Source organism: Glossina fuscipes, unplaced genomic scaffold (assembly GCF_014805625.2).
Source record: "Glossina fuscipes isolate IAEA_lab_2018 unplaced genomic scaffold, Yale_Gfus_2 1, whole genome shotgun sequence".
Classification (NCBI taxonomy): Eukaryota; Metazoa; Arthropoda; class Insecta; order Diptera; family Glossinidae; genus Glossina; species Glossina fuscipes.
In genome coordinates, this window is record NW_023998415.1 from 27,514,969 (window position 1) to 27,541,462 (window position 26,494).

At 33.5% G+C, this 26,494-nt stretch overlaps 2 protein-coding genes across 3 annotated transcripts in view; both read left to right on the forward strand.

Moving 5' to 3' along the window:
- The first annotated feature begins 818 nt into the window (after window positions 1-818).
- LOC119631808 lies at window positions 819-15,009 on the forward strand. Of its 2 annotated transcripts, none has more exons than XM_038024325.1 (4): window positions 819-958; window positions 1,258-1,569; window positions 10,826-11,000; window positions 14,527-15,009. In XM_038024325.1, exons 2-4 carry the CDS (start codon window positions 1,398-1,400, stop codon window positions 14,711-14,713), a joined length of 534 nt encoding a protein of 177 aa, XP_037880253.1. In that variant the 5' UTR covers window positions 819-958; window positions 1,258-1,397; the 3' UTR covers window positions 14,714-15,009. The 2 variants fall into 2 exon arrangements, with proteins under 2 accessions (XP_037880253.1, XP_037880252.1); XM_038024324.1 differs by having other exon boundaries at window positions 1,278-1,569.
- Window positions 15,010-22,198: 7,189 nt separating this feature from the next.
- Window positions 22,199-26,494, forward strand: part of LOC119632309 — a 10,763-nt gene continuing 6,467 nt past the window's right edge. Inside the window, exons 1-2 of the mRNA XM_038025147.1 lie at window positions 22,199-22,454; window positions 23,584-23,767. Of these exons, the coding sequence (XP_037881075.1) occupies window positions 22,247-22,454; window positions 23,584-23,767 (392 nt within the window). The 5' untranslated portion in view covers window positions 22,199-22,246. The remainder of the gene's footprint in view (window positions 22,455-23,583; window positions 23,768-26,494) is intronic.

A 26,494-nucleotide genomic window follows, 5' to 3' on the forward strand; every position in this document is an offset into this window, starting at 1 on the left:
ATATATTTGACAAATTTTGTGCATCTGCAGTAATGCGTATAAAAGTTCATGTACTGTTTATTATATTTAGTAGAAAGAGCGCGATTTAATAAAGATTTTTGAATAATCGCCTCCTGCACACTAAATAACATGTTAAGTAATTTATTCCCTGTATATTTTCTGCTGCTATTTACCTGAGTTTACTTTAAAAACTCGCGTGTAAAACTCTCTGCATATATTTTAAACATAAATATATACATATATACACATACATATATATATATATATATATATATATATTTATTTATATACATATATTTATTTATATATATATATATGTGTTTTTTCGCTTCGTAAGACTTATAAAAAAAACAAAGGTAAAGCTTGCTACGAATAATTGATACCCTCCTATTAAATGTTTTTCTTATTGTTGCATTAACTTAACCTCTTGTTATTAATTGTTGTTAATAGAGAATTAAATAGACCGGCATATGTAACATTCTTTTTCTTTACATTATTTGCAATTTGCTCTGAATGCATTCAGTTTAATGTTATTCGTAAGTTAAAAGCTTTCCTTTACTTAAATGCTTTTCACTTCGGTTTGCACTTTCGCTGGAAAGGGATTTAAACTCTTTTGAGTAATACTGGAACTGTTTTTGTTAGTGCTATGCCGCATTCAAAGATAATTTGTGTATGTACCGTGAATGAGAAAAGTAAATGTTTCGATAATTTTGTGCACTTCAAATGAAATGAATGTGAGTTAATGTGAGTTCTCTGCTGCTAGATGTAGCAGCCGTGTAAGCATTTACTCAGAAAACTTTGAAAAACTGGCTTCAAATGTTTGTGGTTAACAGTCTTAAGCTTAGTTTAGTTATCAACGAATCGTCGAGTGGACGATTTATCGGCTCTAAAGTAAAAGCTTTTCGTACTCTTCTAGTATCGGACAATAACCTCATCGTTTTTAACAAACTTCGTTATTGTAATAATACTTAATAATATATAAAAATTAAAGCTTAAATATGCATTTGCCACTAATTCGATATAAGTTTTTTTTTTTTTTTTTTTTTTTGTAAATATCACTTAATACGATATTGTAGTTTTACATAGAAATAATAAAAAAAAAAAAAAAAAACACGAATAAAAGTCTGAGCATATAATCATTTTTTTTTTCTACTTTCTAATTTATTAGTAATTACAAAAAAAAAAAAAAAAAAAGAGAAAAAATAAAAAATAAAATATCTATATATATATATATACTTATATATACACATATATAAGTATATTGTTTTGAAAAATAGTATCCGTGTATTGAGTAACAAAAAAAAAAAGTAAGAAACAAAAAAGCGGTTTTCGTGTAATTTATCAAAGGCTCAAAAAAAAAACAAATTATTTATAATTCATACGCAAAGCTACCTATAATGGATATAGCGTGGCGTTTTCGCATAATGCTGTTCACTGCCTTGGCTTTGATATTGTTTGGCGATCTATTCGGTTATGGTAGCGTACGCGGCGTTAAATCAGATCCCAGTCGACCGCCAACAGGGTCAAATAAATTTCAACAAAAAAATGCTGAAATTGAAATCAACGAAGGTAAGAAATTTTTTATGTATCTGTGTTAATGAAATTGCTTGCTACTATTTGAGGTCACAGAAAGCGGTCTTGAAAAGAACTTGAAAAATAAACAAAAAACATATACGCAAGAAGTTACGTTCGCCTTGGGGCCGAGTTTATTTTTTATTTGCGATGTATTCGATCGCTATGCATATATATATATATATATATATATAAATATTTGATATCGTATTTTTAGGCAATTTAACAACGCTACACACAACTAACTATACAAATTAAAGAGAATATTTATATATTTATTTACGTGCTCTGACTTTTGAAAAACGATTCTTCGATAATTGGGAATAAACCCAATTATGATAATTTGAGAAGTTCATGGGAGAGTTTTAACGAAGAAAAAGCAAAATTTTACATTAAGGAATGAAATTAAGAGAAACTAGAAATCAATTATCAATTTTTGGTTACATGAGGAAATTTAGTTTAACTTGGGCGAAACAAGTTTGGAACCAACCCGTTCCTTTTTCGTCAAACTTTGTGTTGTGTTAAAGATCTGTTAACACTATGCGATATTCAATCGTGCAAACATTGACACCACTGTTGTACAAAGAAATGATATCTCAGTGACATTCTTACTCATTTGAAGACTTCAGCGGTCACGCCTTCAGCCGTTTATGAATTGTTGCATTGTTTCGGATTATAATAAATTTTTTTTTTTTTTTTTTTTTAATTCAAGAGTTTTTAATATAATTGGTTTGAATTCTTTGGCTTCTTTCCAAAGTTAGCTCAGTTTCTGAACTATCGCGTACGCGTTGATAATGCTTTTGTAAATGCAGTAGTGGGAGCGTCAGCATCAGTTCCCATAGGCGGCAAGAGATGGTGATGGCTCTTAAAAGCGTACACCTTCTCAATCCTATAATCGATCTGAAACGTTTTTTGCTCAACATTGCGATCGGAATGAATATATGACTTATTCGTATTTACTCGTTCTCTCTTCGTACGATGGCAAACGAACATCAAACGGGCATAAATAGATACATTAGGTGCATGATATTTTTTTACTATACAAGTTTTTATACGTTTGTATGTATTCTACATCTAATGTATTCTCCGATTACTAATGAAAGTGATTTTGCATCGACGTGACAGGTAACATATTTATTGAAACTTTTTTTTTTATCGAATATGAGAAACGTTTAAAGGGAATATTTTCCATAACTTTATTCCCATTGAGTGAATTGCGCTTGCTGATCTTTGTTAGGATCATTTTCTTCTCTAACATTGATAGAAAAATAAAACAATTTTTTATTAAAATTTAGGCAAATGTTTTAAAACTAAAACTTTTTACAAAATAAAAAATTATGTTTCACACTAGAACGTGGTGTTGAAGTTGAAAGTTATTCTGAAAAGAAAACTGAGGCACATTACAGATGCGGCCAAGGAGATCTTATTAAAATCGTTTTTTTTTTTTTCTCTTTGCTTTTTTCGAGAGTTGCTGAACCGATTTTTAATTTTTGCTTATACAATTCAATTACCTTGATATATGTAAATGCATTGATTAGCCATTCACAAATGAATTCAATAAAATAATCAATTATTTCATGCTCCAAATGTAGCGGCGCTCCTGTGTAGTGAACGGTGTAGGGCAATGAAATTAAACTGAATAATATTTCTTTTGCTTTTTGTTAATAATTGTTTTGCACTCTTATAGATTTCGTTACAAAGCTCTACTCTTATTCACGTATCACCTTACACTTGCAATCGATCTAAAACTTTCAAATGAGCAAATAGAAAGCAAACGAAACTATGCGTGCTATGGCATTCGAGCAAAACAAAAATATTTGCTTTCGGATGATAATTTGAAGCTCGCATATCGTTTTGTTAATTGCGTGCACCTGGCATCGCGTTTGCACTGAATGTTTGTTTATATACCATTTGGTAAATATTTCCATAAATTTAGAATTTGCAAAATTTTTCCACTTTGATTTCATGCGCTTTCACGTTGAATTTATGCGATATATTTGCCAGGTTTCCATCTTGCTATGTGTAATGGTTTTCTGGTTGGCATTAGCAAGTTTACAGAGAGAGCGAGAGTGGGGTAGAGAGAGAGAGAGAGAGGCAAAGATCAGGACAGTCTAGCAAGCTAGATAGATCATCTGTAAACTTGAGATTATCCATTCGATACTTTCAAATTTTCATTCAAGCAGAGCTATTCCGAAATATACTTCTGCCGGGTCCGAAGTACTTTCAATAAAAAAAAAAAAAAAAAAAAAAAATTATGCAAAGTACTTTGCTAAGTAAAATGTCGACAGTTACTTTAAAACGCTTCATAAATGATGCGAATTTATGGATCCTACAGACCTATGCCTTGCTATGGTCCACTAATGGGTGTAAAAATAAAAGGTTCGCAAAAAGTGACATTGGCTTCATATGCTTTGCATTATGCAATTATCTCGGAGCAAGCGGTTATGATTCGCATGTTCCATCATCAAAACAATACGCATTTGTAACTCTATGATGCGGAGAGAGAGAGGCCTTGTGAAAACGTTTGAAAATTTTTTTGCAAATTGCTTATGCCAAGCATTCAGTCGTTCTTAGAATTAGAGATACTCTAGTTTTTTATATGCATATGCCGTGAAAAATGTGTATTGTATTTCAAGTGAACAGCACAGACCAGAACCTGTAGTTGGTTTCGTGGCTTCTCATTTTACAAGTTCATGCACGTTTCGTTTATGTGAACCGCTGCATTAACAACTGCAATCCAATAAAATGTAATAGTTGATTATTTTTTTAATTTAAAAAAAAAAAAAAAATTATAATACCAATAATGCTAATAACACGGGTTAATAACTTAAGAAAGCCAGTTTCAAATTTTCCCTGTAGCTCAGTCACCTTTAAACACTAATTAATTAATGCAAATGTACAACTGTTTGCTTGTTCGTTGACGCTTTCTCAAATTCTTTAAATTAATCTTAACACATACATACATTTATACATTTGATGTGTTTTTATTTCGTTAACCGAGGCTCGTTGCGAACAGGTTAGGAATTTTTTTGTAGAAGCGCCGGCCTATTTTCGCCACTTCTTTCGGACTTTCCTATCCTATCACATTTATCTTAGTTTCTTTTAACAAGTCTTGTAAGTTTTTCAATTTATTTTGCCATTCCATCATTTTACGTGTTCCGTCATTGCAACATTGCTTGCCTCGTTTACGTTTGTTCACGATGAGTAGAAGAATTTTTCTGTTTCTCTGATAAAACAAATAATTAAAAACCATTTATGTATAATAAAAAAAAATTGTAACGCTACAAACATGTTATAAAATTTCCATAACCATAATTAGTAGTAAAATGTATGAAGGATATGGCAATGCTCAGTAGTAGGGCACAACTGCGATCGCGTTGAGTTTTTTTGAGGTAAGATTTGCGCAGTAGTTAATGTCGCAACTTATTGAGCTTAGCTGGACAACTTTTGGTACATGTCCTGAATATTATTGGATATTGACTTCAACAAGCTAGCGGTACATAGCATACAACATAAACATAATTTGTAAAAAATGTGCTTTTCATTTGGTCATTCATTCGACCGTTTTAAAAGAAGAAGAAGATAAGCTTCATAGATTAACGTTGCCAATCGAGCAATATTTCCATCAAGTATATGCTACTGATACCAAGTGTTATATTAAAATCGAACAACCTTCACAAGAATGCAAAGCAAATGAGAAAAATTAACATAAATCTACTTTTAGAAAGTCTAAAATAACTTTCTTTAGTAATGAACCGGACGAAAATGAATGAGTAAATGCGAGATTAATGTTAAAATGTACAGTTCCGTCAAAACATGAAACCAAAGCGAACGGAATACATCCCACTTCCATTGTTATTTATAGATTTTGGTAAGATTTCGATTTTTATGCGGGCAGTTTGAAATAAGTTGTGCTCTCCAAAGGGCCGGCCCGAAAAAGTAAAGTTCCACTGAGGCATCTATGTCGCCAAACAATCGCAAATTGTTCTATTGTTGAGTTAGGTTTGCTTTTGTTCTGACGCGTGTACTTCCCTTTTCCAAGCCATCGTTACTTGCCGTTGCTACTACTTCTAGCGATGTGCTCTACAATCAGTTTCTCGCATCGTTTTATCGATTCCAGCTTCATTTTCATAATAATTTTCAACCATCAAAGCATTTTGATATTGAAAAAATGATCGAAAATATTGCATATAAGCCAAGCAATAAAATTTCAATCATTTATCTCTTGCAAGAAAATATTGCTGATTAAACAGAAAATGAAATGAAAAGAAAATCCCTAGGAAATGAGTTTTCGATTTTTGTGTAAATTACGTAATCTTCTGACATTTCAATTTCTTAAAGTAATCAGTTATAATCAAAAAAAAAAAAAAAAAATGTTAATTGCACCGTACAAATAGTTACCGCTTTTATGATCACCATCAAGCGGCGAAGGCATACGTATTGTGTTATTCCTTTTGTAGCACTCGATAATACGACAATGCGATGATAATCTGCAGATTGCATAAAGTGTCCTATCTCTTCATCGTAAATGTCTCATCTCGATGTAGATGTCCGCTTGTACTCTGCGGTAGAAACCCATATATAAAGCGATGTTGACTTTCTCCTCAGATATTCACGTATTAGAGTTGGTAGCTTTTTTATTTTTCTTTTTGTTTTTCCTTTTTTTTTTTTTTTTACCATGACCAATCGGTCAGGGGATGACCGCTATGCGTGCAACACGGTGATGGCCCGAATGGAGTAAGAAAGAAGATAGCGAGTGATCGCAGCCTACTGCATACGAGTCTAGTGCATATCAATGTTCTGTCTTTACCGACTCACTGGGTGGGTGAACTTGATCTGTACAGTTGCTAGAGAAACAAAAAAAAGGCGGAAATTTAAAACCATTCTTACCAAGCGCAATAAACCAAAAAAAATTCATGACTTTACGTACTCGTTAAGGTGTTGGGGCAATTCAGTTAAGTTACGTTAACTTATCATAGTAACTGAATAAATAAAGATTTGCATTAAAAGTCGTTTGATATAACCTTGATTTAACATTGAGTTAACATAATATGCTTAATGCTGGCAATTCCCGTTAATTCCCTCAATTATCTAATAGAATGCACTGCCGTTGCTTTCATATAAGTATTGAAATTAACTTTCGAGGTACGAATGCAACCCAGTAATCGATTGATATAATCTTTCCCAGATGTGGTATAAAAATCGTTTATTGTTAGTCATTATGACGCACACAGCATTTTGCCGATCATTCCCAACTTTCTTTGCTGTAAAAGGATAGACTTTCCTTATTTTATTTTTTTTTTTTATGCAAAAGCACGGCATAAATGATATAATCCTTCAAGGAAGATGGCTTTAGAATCGCGAATAATCGACGAAAATTGCGTCTGCGAGTTGCTGGTGAAACGAAACAAAATCGAGACTTAATTGAAAATATTGAAAACGGACGGTGAAAAATGCGAAAAATATCGTGGCCTAAGATGGGCCTAAGTTGCATGAATGGGAACTAAGCTCGTTTTAATGCTACGTAAGGTAATGAATTGTGCTTTATAAGTTAGATCCAGCTGGCTGGCCGTTCGCTACTGTCAACGGAGCAAACGAGCTAAGACGTTTAAAATTACGTAGTACGTTCACTTGTTGTCTTTTGCCTTCACAATGCCCGGTCGCATATGATTCTCAAAAAATTGTAGATGGAAATCGCTATAAAAAGTCCCGTCCGATTACCGCTTGGTTTCGTTCTCTGCAAAATACACTTAATGATATAATGTTGACTCAAAAAAAAAAAAAAGGGGCCTGTGAGAATTACTTGGTTTTGTTTTTCACAAAAATGGCAAACAGTGACGAATGATGCAAATGACTTGCATTTGATTTGTTTGAAATGTGAAAAGGAAGTGATGCCGTTTTGATGGAAACGTGACCTGAGAATTTCTCTAATAGATCGTAGAACTAGATTCTCTTTCTCTCATCTATTGCAGTTATGCCGAAAGCGAATTAAGCGGATAGCATAGGAACGCAACTTGCATAACTGGATAATGGAGTGTAAGGAGGAATAGGGTCCAAGAATGAAGCAAAGCTTTTAAAAATCTGCTCCCTCCTGGCTGCTTAGACTGGTTACCCATACCCGAGCTTATTCATCTAAAGCTGTGAGAAAAAGTCCAAAGGAATTGAATTATAGCCAGCTATTGGAGAGAAACTAATAAATGAAAATTTTTTATATTTTGCCTTTATTACTTGTCTACAACGCGTACATATATAATTGGATTTAATTTTGTTTGTTTTTTGAGTACTTGAGATTATAACTTAATTCATAAAATATATATTATGCATAGGTAGTATTTTTATTGTCAAGGCAAAAGCTAATCAGTCAGTCATTTTTTTACTTAATTACTTAATAAGATAATTGTCAAATGATTTGTATGAGGAAATAATTTATTACGACCTATTAGAATAGACTTGACTGTTGAAAGTTCAACAATAATAGCAAAAGTGCTGGCGTTCGATTCTAATTGTCTCCATGTCACGTGTTTACGTGACTTAGCGCAGCAGCAAAACGTTCGAGGTTCCTAGAAGTGTTGAGAAACCATTGCAGAATTAATTTATAAAAAAATTCACAAAAAAGAAATTATAGTTCGAGGCATGCGAAATATGTCCAATTTGTCGAACCGTTTGCAAAACCCCGAACCCCGAACCCCGAGCTCCAGCCATCTCGTAAAGTGTATGTACTCTTGATCGGCATCAAATTGTAAACCGATTCAAGTTTGTCGGTATGTAGTGTCTTTGTTAAACATTCTTTTCGTTGAACAAATCTGCTTAAAGTTTGGCAAAAAGATACTCAAAGTATGACAATTTGTCGAAATACACGCCCGCAATAAAGCGTAAACTGAACGCAATTCTCTCTTTTTTTAAGCGAAAATTTGTGGATTTTTACTCATTACTCACGAATTATTAAAGATGGAAGAGTGAAATTTTCTCCTACTTACTGTTAATGCAAAAAAAAAAAAAAAATGAAAAAAATTGGCCACGCCTATATAGACTTATAAATGGTGAAATGTTTACTTGTTTCCCTATTTTTACGTTTTCTGCTTATTACTCATAAGGTAAGCGAGACAGAATGTTTCCATGCATTCCTCTCCGTCTAATAATAATACATTAATACTAATTTAAATATCGTGGACTTCACGACGCAGTGTTTCTTTGTGTTGTTTTTTTTTTTGCAATTCCGCCAATATACATATCAAAGAAAAGGGACTTGAAGAGGAATAGAAGGTTGGATCCGAATATAATTTTCTTACCTGTTCACTTTAAACAAATGCGGATTATTCGTTACCTTTATGAAGCGCGGTGTGCAACACGATTAATACTTTGACTATTTTGAAGAGACATCCCTTCTAAGGTGAACTTCAATTGAGCGTGAATAGAACTTTTTGCAATTTTGAACTTTGCAGCTGAACGAGCGCTACTAACAATTTTCATCATTCAAGTCCAAGCAGATATATTAATACTTTTTTATGCTATTTGTGTCATGTTCAAAGGCCTCTGGTCTGGTATGCTTTTTTACTTCATTTTTTATTCGTTTTTTTTTTTTTTTTTTGTTTTGTTTGTCGGAATTCAACCATTCAGATAGTTTTACATCTTTGCTCTTTTAGTCTTGTACCTTGAGCTGTGTTTTAAAATAAAAGTAAATTATGTTTTTTTATAAATCTTTCAATAAATTTTAATTTATGCTCATTCTATATAAGTGTGAATGTCTTCAAGTGTGGGCTGCATGTACCTGTTTTTTTTTTAAAAAAACCGAGTATTTTCATAAATAAAATTATCGAATAGATATTGAAAAGTGCATAACAATTGATTTAAGAGCAAAACATATTATAAAAGGAAAATCGAAATGAATGAATGGATCGATGATAAAAGAAAAAAAAAAAAATCTTTTATGAATTTGCGATGTCTTAGGATTTATTGCGGGTTTCTCATCATTTTTAACAAATCCCTTGAATATCTGACAATTTCTTTAAGAGGAGGGGGTTTTGTTAAATAAAAACATTTTCTCGATTATATTGAACAAATAAAAAGTGATTTATTCATATGCATCGGTTTGTGTCTGAGCTGAAATCAGAATTACATTTCCTTATTTTTATTTCAATCACGTTTATGTTCGGAAATGATTTAAATCGGCGCACAGTTCGCTGCGAAGCTAGCAATATAAGGAAAAATGCAAAATTTCCCAATAAAAGAGATTTACGTAAGACGATGATGGCTTACGGCGGCTTGTTTGTATGTTACGTATTATCACTAATTTAGATACCTAGTGATATATGTGCATGTAAGTTACAGTGTTGTATGTTATCATTTTATTCGATAATGCTCTGAACTGACAAGCATTTGGCGTCAATAATGACAGATGAAAAAGATTCTTGGATCTTGGTATCGTCAAACATCAAACGACGAGACTTGTCAAAATTTCATGGCATTTCGATCATTGACTTATATGTTACGGTTGTTTTAGTGAAGCTACTTTTTCGATCGCTTTGAATGGCTTGCGCCGATTGCATCGAAATGATTTGTACTTCGACTAAACCACGCCAAACAATGCCCTGAGTCCAAAGTGAGCAAACACGGCACCACCCACTTTGAACAGAGCTTTCTCATGGACAAACGTTCACGCAAAACACACTAAATACATTATCTTGCTGCCAGCTAACTCAGGCAAGGTCGCTTTTCAGTCTTTCCGGATAATTTTGTGCACACCTTTTTTTGTTTTGTTTTCTGTCCACACGACTGTGTTTAGAATTAACAAATCACCGGCAACTTTATTTTTTCGATCCACAAGAGTCACTTATGTATCGTTCAATTCAAGCTAACACTGATTGTGAACCAAGTTTTTCTCATCTCATCAGAAAGAAAACAACGTTGGATCAACACAAGAAATTCAAATTTTTCGATTGTTTTGAAAATGACTTGAACAGTAGTCCCATCAAAACGAAGTAATTTTGACAGCATCGCATGAAATTTTTGCCACATATCGCTTGAAGGTTGGCACTGTCCAGAAATCATATGGATCTGCCAACGCTGATGTTATGCATGCATATGCCAAAGAGGGAGACATACTAAGTGTGCGCGTACGTAATTGCTTCTTCAATATTATCGTTTATGTCGTTCAAAAGTTATTTAAGATGCGTTTTCTTTTTCGATGTTTATTGCTTTGTAACCAATCGATTGCTTTTTTTTTTTTTTTTTTCTTTGTTATGTTTTGTTGTAGATACGGATTTAAGCGAATTGTCTGCGACAACATTACAAGAGAGACGCGATCTTATAAAAACACAATTAACGGATGCTATTAAGGATTCATGCTTGCCAAAAATGTTGTGTGAAATGGCCGCAAAACCGCCTTATCTGCTGACCGAAAAGGAAAAAGACTTAATTCATCTAATAAGGTAAATAAAATGCAATTAACTAACGGGTATCATCGCAAATATCATTTGAAAGCTGAAAGAAATCTTACAAAAGGTCAAAGGACAAAAAGGTCAAATGATTACTAACAAGCGTATTTGTTCACACGTCTATCTATCTATCTATCTATCTATCTATCTAGTAAGAATGCCGTTTAATACTTACATGACATGTTGTGTTCTTACAAACACTCGGATTTTCAACAATTAGCATGTGTGCGAGAAAAAAAAAAAGAACAGAGTAGAAGGTGAAAACTGAAGGCCAGTGCCTAAGCTGCTTGCTTGCGCCTGTATTGCATCGTTACAAAATTACTTATGAATTATTAGTCTACGTCAAATTCACGTCTTTCACGTCGAATTGAAGAAAAAAAAAAAAAAAAAAAAAATTCCAAGAAAATTAATTCAAGTTGATTAACATAAATACTTTACTTATCGGAGCAGCAGATTCCGTATACACTTCCTTTGGCTGGCTTTGCTTCCCTCAATATGAATAATCGTTTTTTCATCGAATATTATTGAGTTGTTGAAGTTAAAATTGATTTCATATCAAATAAAAAAGCTAAAGCTCTTCGCGCTTTAAAATGAATGATTAATGGAAGCAATGTTAGTCATCGTTTATTCAAATTCGTTACATTGGCGCGCGGGCGAGCAAATATTCTTGCTTTAAAATCGAATTTGAACGAATTAATTTTTATATGCACTAAAATAAATATGAATAATTCATTAGCCTCGCACTTAAGTGGCAGTTAGGAATTGCCGTTGCTAACTGGTTTCATTCTAGTTTCTTGAATTATTTCTAAAAATGGCATTACAACTATTTGCTCGTCAAACGACGTCAATTAAACAAGTACACTGACACAGAATCGAGCACGTGTCTTGAACGACAACACTTAACACTTAACAGCCAGCAACGAAAACATAATAAACAAAACGATAACAATAACTGAGGGTTACACTAATTAGTATTAAAAGAGAAAGTAAAAAATTGATGAAAGCTTCAGGTATATATCGACTCAAGCAATCACATTGTAATGAAACGAAATTGTTTCTCATGCTTGACTTGCCGAAAGATTATCGCGAATTCGCGGAAAAGAGGACTAATAGGAAAATGTTACAGTGAAACTAGATGTAGGTAACGTGTTAATAAAAGGGTATATAAGCAGAACATACGGGAAACGCAAAATTAATTGAGTCGAGAGAGTTGCATCATACGGGCATATTCATACGGGCAAGACGGTCAAGGGAGGCATTATAAATATAGGATCATGTAAATAATTTGTAAAAAGATCTTCTCTGGTATTAAAATAAAATAAAACCGATGCTCTTCTAAAAATCGTAATTCGGACCAAGAAACGTAAAATTACAAAATATGTTTCGCTTAGCAAAATAAAATATTCGATCGGTAATGAAAAGACAGGGAAGGATTCCACACACACAGGCTTAAAAAGTGTGGGAAATTGTAGGACTACGTCTGCTTTAGATCTGCTAAATTTGAGAGAAAATATACTTAAGTGTCCATCTTGTTGATATCCCTACAGTCTCTAGATGTGTGTGTGGGTGTGAGTGGACAACAGCTTGCTCTTGCTCTTCATGTGCCTATAGAAAAACACATCAAACGTCGATATGATGGCATCGAGTGGGTTTGTTTTGGGCATATTGTCGTCGTTTATGCACATGCAAGCCTTTCATTGCGCATGATCGAGGGTCTTCAGGCAAGATCTAGAACCACCTTCCCACAAATACGAACTCCATTTTTATTTCTAATCTCAGCGAGTTTTTGCAATCCTACGGCAAAGCAAACTGTATAATATTTTATACCATGGTTTTGTTTAATGATCGAATCAATTGCATTGTTTAACAATTCTCCGAGCGTACCGCGTCAGCATATTGCATTCTCTCTATAGTGCTTTTAGACAAGTTACGTCCCGTTGCTTGGATGATGATGTCCTTGAGTTGGAATTAGTTTGAATATGCTATGCCCCCCCTCTCTCTCTCTCTCTCTCTCTAGCAGAATATTCCTTGCGCTTAAAACAAACAAAGTACCGCTTTACCCCTTCACTGTTGGTACACAAGATGCCTACAAACGACAACAGTCACAATGTCACTCACTTTAACACTAGTTACTGCTTTGAAAAACGTTTAATATACTCACATTCTTATATAACTGTATAGAGTATCTGTGCGCCTACCGCGAAATCTAGCATTTTTTAAAAGGGTGTAATAACTTTTTCTTCAATTACGAGGCTCTGTTTACTATGCAGAAGCATTCACTTATAATAATTCGTTAACAGAGTGGAAATGCTTCCAAACTGAGACGACGGATGTTGAAGCAAATGTTGAGCTTTACCTTGCGCAAGCAATGTTATGTCACATGTGTGTATGTGTGTGTGCATGTGCGTTGGTATATAAATGGATTAAGATGGACAAGTTGCTGCTGAGATTTTCGAAGAATATCATGAATTTCTTTAAGTAAACAATCTTACTCCGTCTTTATCTCTATTCTATTTCTTTATCATAGAATAAAAGACTCTTGCACTATGCTTTTATAGAATATTTAAAAAAAAAAAAAAGAAAAGAAAACCTCTGCACCACATTCAGCTTTCGTTGGTTTTTTTTACTTAAATGATTCTTTAGGCAGTAAACAAATGATATCAAAAATGGATGTAGGCGTGGCAAAAGCTTAAAAATTTCAAAGATTCCAATTTTTCGACCACTATTGTACACAAGTGGTCGGCTATTATAGAAACTTTAAACGGGGTTTTCGCGAGCAAAGAGTTTTCATAAGGGGAAGCAGCATGACTCCAATAATATTCATTCGTTTCCTTTGAACTTTTCGAAGTAGGAGCGGTATTCTCGATACATTAATTGAAAGATTATTAATTTACCAAAAAAATTACTCAAGCGCGGGGTGAAAAAGTGACTCAAAAAAGACACGCAAATACTCGCCAATCAAGGAAAAATCTAACTTTTTAAGCATTAAGCATACATCGCGATAGCGGTTCGTATGATCAAATTTTTTTATATTTTTCATAAATTTTTCGTTTCTCGTAACCTCCACCTATTCCACCTTATTCTATTGCCTTGTCGTCTGTGCAACGGGAAGAAGAAATAATTTAGAAAAACATATGCTTTATTTAAGCTTTATTTGTAGTACATCCGTCCCCTAATCTTTAAGCGATTGTTCGTCGTATTCGTCGAGGCTTTTACAGATTTTACTGATTGATATTAGACTTAAACTCGAACTAAACGTGTACATGTCTTCTACTATTAGAAAATGATGAAATTATTTGCGAGATTGTTAACAAGTTTGCCAAGTACGGGTGATGTAAGTTGAACAAAATTACAAATTAACCCTTAACTTAAAACCTCATAGCATTGTTATTAGGTTGTGATTGTGGTTGTGGTATTTTAAAAAAATTCAATTAAGCACATATTAAAGATGATGATTGCCGTGTCATAGACTTGATAATATAATGTAATGATAGTGTAATGAATGAATTTTTAATTTTAGATCATCGTCGCTGTCCTTTCCAATGAAGGGTTCACCTAGCAAATGGCATTTCGCAGCTCATATGGGAGAATTATTACGTCATACGGGCGACGAAAGCAGCGGACCAATGGGTTGTGCGAATTTATGGCCAAATTGTCCTATTAGTTCTAAAAAATTAATGCGACTCTCCTATAAAGTTAAATTTTAGTAATGATAAGCTAAATATTTTTATCCTGTAAGTGTGATGATAAGTAATTTAAACGTGTGAAAACTTTACTTCATTGACTTTTGTAAATAATTTCAACTAATTAGACTAATTTTTAATCAAATAAACTTATTCTACTAGTATCTAAGCCGTGTATATCTAACAATTATTCAATTAGTAAAATTGTCTCAAAGTAGTTTTCCTTTAGAAACTTCGTTCCTTCTTCCTTCAAGAAATCCTTCTCAATATTTATATTAATGAATTGCATATTATTCACTATATATGCAATATTATAAATATATATACAATTTTGTTTGTGTATATGTTGTATGGAAAAAAATAGATATATATGATTCTATAATTAATTGTTGTTGTATCAGAAAGATTATTGAAATTTGTAGAGCAAAAATAAATCATAAGACATTAAAAGAACAAATAATTAAAATTTGTGGATTTTATTCTATGTGAGGAAGTTTGAGAATCACTGACTGAACGGTCCTTCCAATCTAAGCGTCATATACATTCGTGTGTTGATAAGCTCTAGGAGGAGATGCGAAACAAATGCAAAGACTGTTTGGTGCAAAATTTCGTTGACTGAAAAAGACTGCCTTTCGAAGTCCCCCTCTTAGTCCCAAAAAAAAAAAAAAAAAACAGAAGTACCTGATTCAAGTTCGGACTGAATTTTTAATCACATTTTTAGCAGAAAAGCAATCAACATAACAAGTTGGGCAGTATTTCAACTTACACAGGCTTTGCACAGGCTTCTTAAGGCTGCTTTTTATTTAAAAAAAAAAACACTTAACATTCTAAAGTCAGAGTTCGCTCAAACTTTTTCCGGGAAACTAAACTAAAAACACACAAACTATTATAACATGTAATAATATTACGGCTTGGGCAAGACCGACCGTTAAATGCTTTTGTACAACTTTGCCTCATCCAAAAGTGCACTTATTTCCGTAGTAGAATACTAAAAATCACAGCTCGTTACCATGTAAATGCTTACTATCCATATTTGGGGACTGCTAATAGGGGAAGGAGCCCATAACCTGAATAATTTTTCTTTTTAGACAGTTATTTTTGTAAAAGGCTTAGAGCTCTTGGGAGACCTCTATAGGCAAAAGGGTGCTCAAAAATAAAAACCTAGATGGTGTATACCTACTGTAGGTAAAGCGGATGACAAATCGGTTTCTGGATCAATTTTCAACTTTATGTTCTAAAAATTCAACCTTTTTGTCATATAAAGGCGTTTTTCTTTTAATACAAAGACTTTACCAATTGTGGCGCTACTTAGCGGTCCGATTCAAGCTATTTTCGATAGCGTTCGTCTCTGGGCCAAAATGTGTCAGGGCACATTCAAGCTGGTTGAACAAAAAAGCACGTGGTTGGAAAGACGTGCAGACGTGCAGATGTACAGACATTTCGATACACGGAAGAATTTGAATCAATTCATAAAAAGTGAGATGAATTGATAATAAAAGCCGTGCAATTATGGCGATAAAATAATCAAATCGCGGAGTTAACTACATTTGCAAGTAACAGATTATTTATTAAACAATTCGTAGAATTTATTTAATCATCGGACGAAGCAACCGCGAATTTATATGTCATAGGAAAGTCAGTTTGTTAATGTCTCACAATTTGTATATATATAATCGGATAATCCGAAGCATGTTAAATAAAGTCTTGAAGTTCATATAAAAATAATGGATTTCTTTTTCCCCAAACTAATATAAAACTTATCTCGAAATTAATCGCGAAAGCTTTGAGAAAGAATCGTTAGTACTGGTTAACTAAAAAAAAAAAGAAATCAACACTGAGCAAGCAACGTGGAAATGAATTTCCTTTCAATCGTTTAAGGAAAATTAGAAGCACCTTGTCGAAACGTTCCTGTAAGTAGATCTAGTGCTCGCAATGTTGCTAGCAATTCATCAGCAAGTCATCATCTAAATAGTCAGTCAAAATGATCGAGTAAGGCAAAATATCAATGTACACAACGGTTAAATTCGATATTTTCGATCTTTCTCTACACAAAATAACCGTTTTCCACTTAGTACTATTGCATTAGCTAGCGTGTGCAGCCGCTAATTATCGATTACATTTTCGACATTTATTGCATTTGTTGTTTAATTTGATCGAATTTGCTGCCCAAGCCCATCGCACACATATCCAGGGCCATACGTTGCAAAAATTTGTCAAAGTTACATTCTTGTCGCTCGAATGACAAGTTCTGCCGGATTTATACGCACAAACCCCGATATAGGGCATCACTTGATCGGCACACGGTGTCGAAATGCTGATGAAGTGCGCTGGCTGCCAAATCAATATCGTTCGTTCGACACGGTATCGCCATCGCGTTTAGAAAGTTGATAGATAACAAGTTGTAGAAAACAATGGAAAATATTTTTATATTGTTATTTATATATATATATACATATATATATATATATATTGTACCAATTGTCTTCGATAATCGCCTTTTTCAAGTAAAGAAATGATTAAATTAAAATACATGCAAGCACTTAATATTTCAAAATAATAGCAGTGTAAAGAAGAAAAAAAATAATTTTAACGGAATGTAGGTCAATCTACTTTTTGTACCATATATTAGAAATCGTAATTAAATGAAGAAATAAAAGAAATATCCGAGGTAAGGGATGCTTCCGTTCACTCTCTTTTCGCACTTTTATGAAATAAGTGAATATTTCCATGCACGATATAAGACATAAGTCTTTCAAATGTTGTCAAGAAAAATTGGCGAATTTTGCCAAATTTGAAAATGTTTTCACTTCTTTCAACTCACGTAATTGAATCACGTACATAAAGCAGTCCTAAAAAATGTTTCGAACGTCAACAACAAGTTTTTAAATAAACAATTATAATGAATACTGTACAGTGCAGTACATTGTCATACTACAATGGTTTCATTTGCTATTTTGATTGTACTTTTCAAGCGCGTTATGTAACTCTAACTGTGGTGTATGAACACATTTGTTAAATACAAAAAAATAAATAAAAACAATTTCTATATAATCATAATACTATTCATGCCATTAACTGTGAAATCCGCCAACTAACGTCTGCGCTGTGGTTTAAGTTTTATATGGTCTTGCAGCTGACCGAGTATCGCTGAGCCTGATGAATTGCGTGCATACACATTGCACTATTGCCATAATTTTTTATTTATTTCTCCGTTGTTGTTGGTGATTGCACTACACTTTTTTTTTTATTCTCCTCAATTTAATTGACTCTTTGGTAACATTCACGATATCGAAAATGATTTATATGCTCCTACTTAATATTGGAGTCTAAATCGGTTTTCTACTAATCTGCATTCATTCCGGTCATCGAGCGGCTCTAAAGGCCTTCAAAGGTCACACATTAAGCTCTAAGAATGAAGGGCACCTATCTTGGGTACCCGGACATTCAGCCATCCAAGGCAATGAAACGGCTGACTGTCTGGTCAACAGGGGAGCCCACAGGACCGAACCTAGAAGATGGCAGAATCGATAAGGAAACTAAAAATGATAGGCTAGTGGCACGGGCGCATGCTTTGGGTGCCTTTAGGCCGCAAAATACGAATTGTTCACCACATTGTTATTACAATTCTCTGCTTATACGTGTCCATAATTGCGGCAAAGAATTGAAATTTTTAAGCAATCCGCGGACAAAAATGATCACATCAGTTATTATTAGACTAACACAATATCGAGCAATTGATCAGTAATTTATTATTAATTTTAAATTTATTACCAAAAATTCGTAGAGAAAGCGGTCATGATTCGTTGATTGACACAAACATAATAGAATGGTTTGGCATGCAGAGTGTCTAAGATTCGCTATAAATCATAATAAATATTTTTGACTTATTATTGTTGGTTTTATGAGGTCTACCTAGTTTTGGTTTAGTTGATTTTCAACGTTTTTCTGAGGTAACACATATTGGTTGCTTTTAATGTGAAGCTTCATAATCTTAGTAATTAACAGTAATCTACGTAAGCTACATATGAAAGCAACTAATTCCGCCTCCTTCTGATAAACATCTTTTCAATTTTTCGTTAAAGAAAGACAAATGCGGAAATACATCTGTCACTCTTTCATAATTTTATGTTAAGGAAATACTTCATAGCGAATTATGTATAAAAATGAAGAAAAGAAATTTTAACTCGAAAATCAACTATGAAGAAAAATGTGTTTTCTTATTTTGCATTTCGTCACAAATTGAAATCTTATCTGGCGATAATATTGAATTCATTTGATCCCAATAATCGCTTGACTGTCTTATAGAAAGAAACCCGAAGATAAATCAAACGAAAATGTATCAATCACATGCCAATCTGCTTCTATTTACAAAAAAATTAGTGGATCTTGTACGTAATTATAATAGCTTTTCTATAGCCTTCCCTTGTGTTCATCCAAATCTATCTGTAAAGCTACATGTTGCTGCTTCTCTGATAACTAATGCAATTAGCAGAAATGCCCTAAAAGTTATACAGGTCCACAGAGAGGGAGTGAGAGAAAGAGTGAGAGAGTGAGAGAGCGAGAGAGAGAGAGAGAGAGAGAGAGAGAGGAAGAGAAGAGCAAATAATAAGCAACGAATTACAAGCAGAGATTACTTAAAACCAGTTAGATATGACGGCCAGGGGATGATATTTAATACACGCTTTTAATGCACGTAGTTGCAATGAAAAGTGATACCCAACTTATGCGTTTGATATAAAAGATTTGTGTTTGTGGCATCGAAAAATCTAGAGCCGAAAAAAAACCAAACCATTCACATCCAGCTAGATTCATTAAAGCATCTCGAGCGTAAACACCACAGACTTGTTAAGTAAAATTGTAAAATATTTTGCGCCCGTCTACCCCTCAGCGAAGGATAAGGAGAATATTCAGTTTGCGAAAATGTTTGCAACGCCTAAAAGAAAGCTTCAAAGACCCTACACAGTACATCTTCTGAATCCATTTTACCATGTCCGTCTGTCCGTCCAAGTGTTGTCTATTGTAAACATTCTTCTGGCCGCAAAAATGAAGCTATCGACTTCAAATGTGGTATTAAAAATACGTCACATCGACCGAAGCACATGCCTACAGCACCGCATAAACTCAGAACATCTCTGTTTTCCAAAGGGAATAAAAAATTGGTGTTTTGTTCATTTCTCATAAACTATAGCAGATACATGTACACAAGTTTTAACGCATTTTCTATGGGTGATGCTGCAATAGCTTTGCAAAAATGAAAAAATTGACCACGCCCACCCAATATAATAGTGTATCAAAATTTAATTTTTTTTTCAATACTTGCATAACGCGCAGAAACAAGCTTCAAAAACCCCATAAAGTTTATAAACTCTGGGTAAGTTTCAAGTTTCGAATGCACGTAAGCATGTCCGTCTTTCCGTGTGTCCATCTGTCCGTTTGCCCAACCTGGACATACTCCCGTTAGCGGAAACCGAGATATCCGCCTACAAATTTGCAAAAAAATTTGGAATTGACCTAAACTTTTCAAAAACTTTTCTTTTGAAAATAAAAAGAAAATCTTCGTCGCCCACTCCATCGTGTACAGCTATAGCTGATTTCAGGTTGTCCATAGGATTAGCTGTTCGCTTGCTGGAAAGTTTAATCAGTTAAAAAGAACGTATTGGAAGAATTTGTCCGCAATTTCAGATAGAAGAAGAAGAATTCTTTAAGATCCATTGAATCCGCCGGAGTGGCCGAAAACACAAGAGTCTCGACTAGCAACTCTAGTGGCCGTGGATTCAAATGTCAAGTGCGGTAGAGTTTTTAATAAAAGCCTTAGATGCTAGTGCGTTAAGATTTCTACTCTCAGAATTCATCTCTGGCTAAATTTTTAATAACTTGGCAGCGTTTCAATTTACTGTCGCCTGCTGTAATGGTCTTCCTTAAGTTGTCGATGGTGCACCAGATCGAAATCGATGAATTCCAGAGATGGGTTCAAAAGTTTTGAGTTCATGCCTATGGGTATGGCTTAGAGCTTGAAGGATAACCCTGGCTTCGATTGCGAAAGTTGAAGCACTTCCGTGAAGCATATGATTAAGCGAGATTTGTTCTGAAGCATCTACGACAGCATACGCAGGTGAAAAACCGTTGGATTTAGAGCCGTCTGTATATAAGAGATGTCAACCGCCACTTCCCAGTATTTGGGGTTTCTTTTTTCCTGAAGATTCTCGACGAGTGTCCCTCCTTTTTGTACATGGGGAGTGAAACAAAAAAACTTTTCTAAATCTATGGCCGTTTAAGAACAAAATTACAGGAAATATGTATAATATAATATATAATATAACATGTATATATATATATATCATCAAGCAAGGAACATAGCGACGAGAATTTTTGCAATAACTTGCCATCAAGATGTGATAAGGGTTTAGGGTTGAAAGACGAAAAACTACAATATCCCGTAAGCCGTCTTTTTGATTTAGTTTCGAAGCGAGGTATAAGAAAGATTTGTTGCAAACTTGACACATACATATTTATATAAGTTTGTAAATACCAGCCGGAAGAAGAGGTTTGTTTTCGCCATCCTGACAATTACGTAGGTGTCTATGACTGCTGTATATGCATTAGCTGTATATGCATTAGTTGTAAAGGAACTACGACAATAAATAAAATGAAAATAATAATTGCTTCATGTCTTCATTGCTTTAACGCTTAGTAGTAAAAGTAAATGCGACGATTTTGTAATAAAATATAAACGACTGCCAATGTCTGCTGTAATCGTGCGAAAAGGTGGCATAAAAGCCAATCAATTCGTGTAATAATAACAAGACATGAATTTTGAATAGTTTTACTTAACTGTAGGATAGGTCCGTTATATATATTTGGTTTTGACAAAAACCAAAATAAATAAATAAATAAATAAATGAGTAAATAAAAAACAATCCAAACACGACAATTAAACCCATATAATATATATATATATATATATAAAGCAAATACACTTTCACTTCTTGAAAGCAAAAGCTGCCAAACTGCTTCCTAGACTTCTATTAATCGACATCAAAACTTCCTCAAATTATGAAATGATTTATTTGTTGAAGAGAAACAACAAAAACTTGGTCAATTATTTAAAAAAGAAAAACAAAAAAAAAAAAAAAAATCTATCAACAAGAGCAAATAAGTATCAAAGTAAGTGAACCGCTTTTTCTTTTCTTTTCTTTTCGTTTCTTTTTTATTTTTGGAATTTTACGTAATCGTCGCTATGCTTATGGTGCTTAAGTGCTACTATGTACCGCTCTCTTGATAGCTGGTTTTATGTTTATTTAGTTACGACTCTTGAGCGAGACGTTTAGGCCAACCTTGTCTGCATTTCAAAGTTTCTTTTCAATTCAGTTACAAAAATAAGCTGAAAATAAACGGGTGTCGAAATAGATACCAAGAAGTGTTGTGCGACAAGCAAAAGCAGTGTGGAAGAAAGGAGAGACCAAAAAAAAAAAAAAAAAAAAAAAAAAAAAAAAAAAAAACAAGGAAAATTAAACAACAAAAATAACATTCCATCCATTTTCTTTATTACGTAATAATATGAAATTGAGACAAATAATTTCTTTATGTTCATTACCTACGATATACGTTATTTACATTCTTCTGCTTGAGTATGTGGATAAAGGTTTAGCACAAAATCCTGATCCCTTATTCGAGTTACCCGTGCAATTAATCGGCTTCCCGGTTATTGTCCTATCGGTTCGTCTATCGCAATTTGCCAAAAAGCTCGCGTTTTCATTGAGTCCAAGTAAGCTGCGTTTTTTTTTATTTGGTTATTAAAAAATTTAAAAAAAAAAAAAAAAAAAAACAGAAAACTCGAAACAGAATCCAAAAAACGAGCATCTGATGAGAATTTTCGATTCATTTTTGATTTGATTTTTGATTACGTTTATCCTCTCATCTAAAATGTAAAGATTGTTATTTACACAATCATACATATATAGTTTTAATTTTTTTTCTTCCATTTGTCTATTTTGTAACTCTTTCGAAAAACCGATTTTTTTTTTTTTTGTTTTTTTTTGGTTTTTGTTTTTTTCTCAAATGCTTGTAACATATTCTGCTGTACTTTATTTTTCACACTCTCTTCTCAAACTGCTTCTATGACCTAAAATTTGAATCAAGCTGCTCTCTTGTTTATGTCATTTATTTTTCAAGTTAATAAAAAGCATAACGAATATATTTAACATTCGTATGTAGACTTAGACTTTACTCTCCTTATCGTAGTCAGCCAATTAATGTTATTTATGTTATTTTGATTCAATATCGCACTGAGTCATGTTCTTGGAGGGTGGGTGAGTGAAGTAAAAATCGTAAAATTGATTTAGGATGACTCACAGCTTAGCATCATTTAACATCAGATGAGGATAAATTTAAGTTTCGTAATAAAGTTTTTCGATTTTGTACTCTTGACATTATAATCATGACCTACATATACATGTATATCCTAAGTAATTGTAACAAAAATAATTCTTAGGAAATGTGCTATTCCTTGTTCAGTGAACAAAGAGCCGTCATTAACAATATGGTATGAAGAGGTTGTTATCAAGATTTCTTCTTAGGCACGTATGCGAGCCGGTTTTTTTTTTCTTTTATTTATTTTTTTTTTTGATTATGTCTATGCCGGTAAACGCATAGCTGCAGCTGTTGTTGATAATGCAAAATTGCTACGAAATTCACTATATGTTATGAGCACAACAAATTGGGTCAAGGCGAGCTTGAATGTGAAAGTTAGTTAGGGATAAATTCATTTAAAAATTACATTGCATTGAGAGCGAATGCAACGACATTGAATTTAAAGCGAAACTAGGAAAAAAAATAAATAAATAAAAATAAAATAATTCTCGCATATATTTTAAGCTTTATATGATTTTTTATAGGCACCTATCGTTCGCGTAATAAACGAGATACCGCCATGTTGGCCTATAACGCTGATATAGCGCAAAAGGAAATTTTACGTGAATTTGGGCCTAGGGCTTGTGTCTTGGTGGAACCTTGTCGGGTACATGCCTCTCGTCCGGGCCATTACAGTAACACCCGACCCAATTGGCCACAAGTGTTCAGGTAAGACATCATCATCATCATCATCATCATCATCATCATCATCATTATCATCCATCTCTTTCTGCTTTCCTTTCATGCAATAAATCTTTTAATATAAAACTTGCACTTAACTTCATGGCTCATTGGTATTGCACTTGTAAGTAAATAGCGATAACAATGGCATAATGATCTTCACTTAAAGTGCTTTGTCATGTCCTTGGCTTTGTTGATTTCGCCCTGAGTTGTCATTATATTGTTAATGTTTCCGTTTCTGTGAGCATGTAATGTATTTTCTTTTTACATTTTTTCCTTTTTTGTTTTTTTTTTTTTTGTTTTGTTTTGGTTCTTTTGCCCTTGAAATCTTTTCCAATCAACTTTTATATGAAAAATGCCAACTCATTTGTATATAATTTAATGTCTTTACTTGTTCAATTGGTTTTCCAACTGCAACATGCGCAACTTGTTAAAAATGTTTATTTGTCTTCTTTGTTTTTTTGTTTTTTTCTTGATTTTGTCTTTGCTCGTAACAAAAGTTCGATGATTTAACAACTTTTTGTAAGGTCTTGTTCTCCGTTAAATTTGTTGGAAGAAAGAATGCAGTGATTCCGTAAATTGTTTTTTTTTTTTTTTTTCCTACGAATTTTTATTAATGAAGATATTAAGAAAAGCGTTTTTTTAAAAAAAAAAAAAAAAAAAAAAAAATTTAAATTAAAAAAAACTTATGGCAGAAGGTTGCCATTGCATTAAATTGGTAAGCGCTTGAAATGGAAAATGTACAAATGCAAGTGGGGCATCGCCAGGACTTGCATATGCTTCATAAGATTTTTAAAGCCTTCCCCTAGTCGCCTTAATGACAATTTGGTGGAATTTTCAAACGTTTCCCTCTATTTGTCTTGCTTTGAAATTTCCCCCGAGGCAAGACGCGAATATGTTCAAATTAACCTAAAAAACTTATGCGTAGATAGAACTACACGATTACAGTAAGTTGCGTGAATGACTGATGGGCTCCTGGTATGATAATGAGACAGTTACTTACTGCTGTAGGTCTGCGCAGCTTGACAAACACGCATTGAAGTATTTTCTAGATAAATTTTTTGTTTTGAGATAGCACTTGATCAATGTGAATGTAAAAATATATGTATGCCTCGTTGTCTATGAAAAGCTTGAGGTAGATTGAAGAGAGTGGCAGCTAAATGTGTAGCTCAAAATGGTTTAACTCTCTCAAAAGATGATAATCATTTTTTTTTGCACTTGTACGGTATTTGTTTTTAATTTATTTATTTCATTTCGTACCGTATAAATCTAAATAATTATTATTAATAGCTTTTATATTCACTTTATATCACACTTCTTATGCCGGCACTCATCTATTTGTATAAATTGCATTACGATTTACGTATAGCGCCGTTAAAGTTTTCACTACACTATAGGATGATGATGCAACAATTGCTGCACACTTGGCAATTAAACGTTAATAAGATTTCAGGTATGGATGGATTGACGTTCATTAACTGATTGACTATTATTGCAAATGCATGTGATCCGGTTCATTTCAATCTGTCTGGGCACGCAAACGAGCAATCGCATCTGGATCGTATCGGAGCTTCGAAGCACCAAAAGAAATTGGTCGAACACTCTCTCCAAATCTAACGTATGACAGTTTGGCGTGGTTTCGATATCGAGATAGCGTGGTTTCGTACTTTTCCAAAAAAAAAATGTTAAAGTGAATCCTTTTCATCGGAATGACCCCCATTGCTACGTAGCCCATAAAACGCTGACAATACGAAGAAGGGCGCGAGGATATCTCTGTTGATTTGAAATGATTTTTCTCTTGGTACGCGACCAGATAGTTTATGCAATTTACAGCATATTCTTACTTAGCAAATACATCAGTAAACTGGCATAACGACCCAGTTCACCTTAGTGCAAAACTACATAAAAATCAATGCGCGTAGTTTTCATTGATATTTGTCTACTGAGTTTAGCGTTCGCTTATTTATTCCTCACGCAGTAATATCTGTACTATATATATATATATGTATATAAGTCCACGCTTGGAAAGGAGCTTATGGGTATGAATTTATTAGTTAGAAAGAAGAGGAAAAAAAAAAAAAAACGATATCATAAAAATTTGATAATTAACTTTAATTTTCATCTCTCTCTCTCTCTCTCTCTCTCTCTCTCTGTGTGTGTGTGTGTGTCTGTTCGAGTTTCTTTACTATTTCTTGCGATTTCCTTTCGCTCGTAACTCCATATACGGCAACCATAAGTGTGATTTTCTTACGCACTCATTTGCACATTGAAATTGAGCTATCCGTTCTCGTCTCGCGTTATCGTAACCGTTTGGCACCGCAGACAGATAGAGAGCGGAACTTTTTTACGACTCCTTTTTTGCATTTACGGAATTTCAGTTGAATAAAACTCTGTTTGTTGTTTTTTTATTTCTCATAATTTTATGAGTTTTGCACAATTTACATAAATTAAAGCTGCTCTTAAGAGGGAAAAATCAATAAAAGTTAGCTATCGTTATGCATATATAGCTTAACAATGCAAACGATTGAACAAATGTACGCGCAAAATGTTACTGACCTCATATAACATATAACACATAACATCGAACATATAATATTAAATTAGGAAAATTCGTATGGGAAATAATGTAAAATTTAATTTCACTTTATTGAGAACTTTTAATGCACAAACACACACACACACACACACACACACACACACACACACACACACACA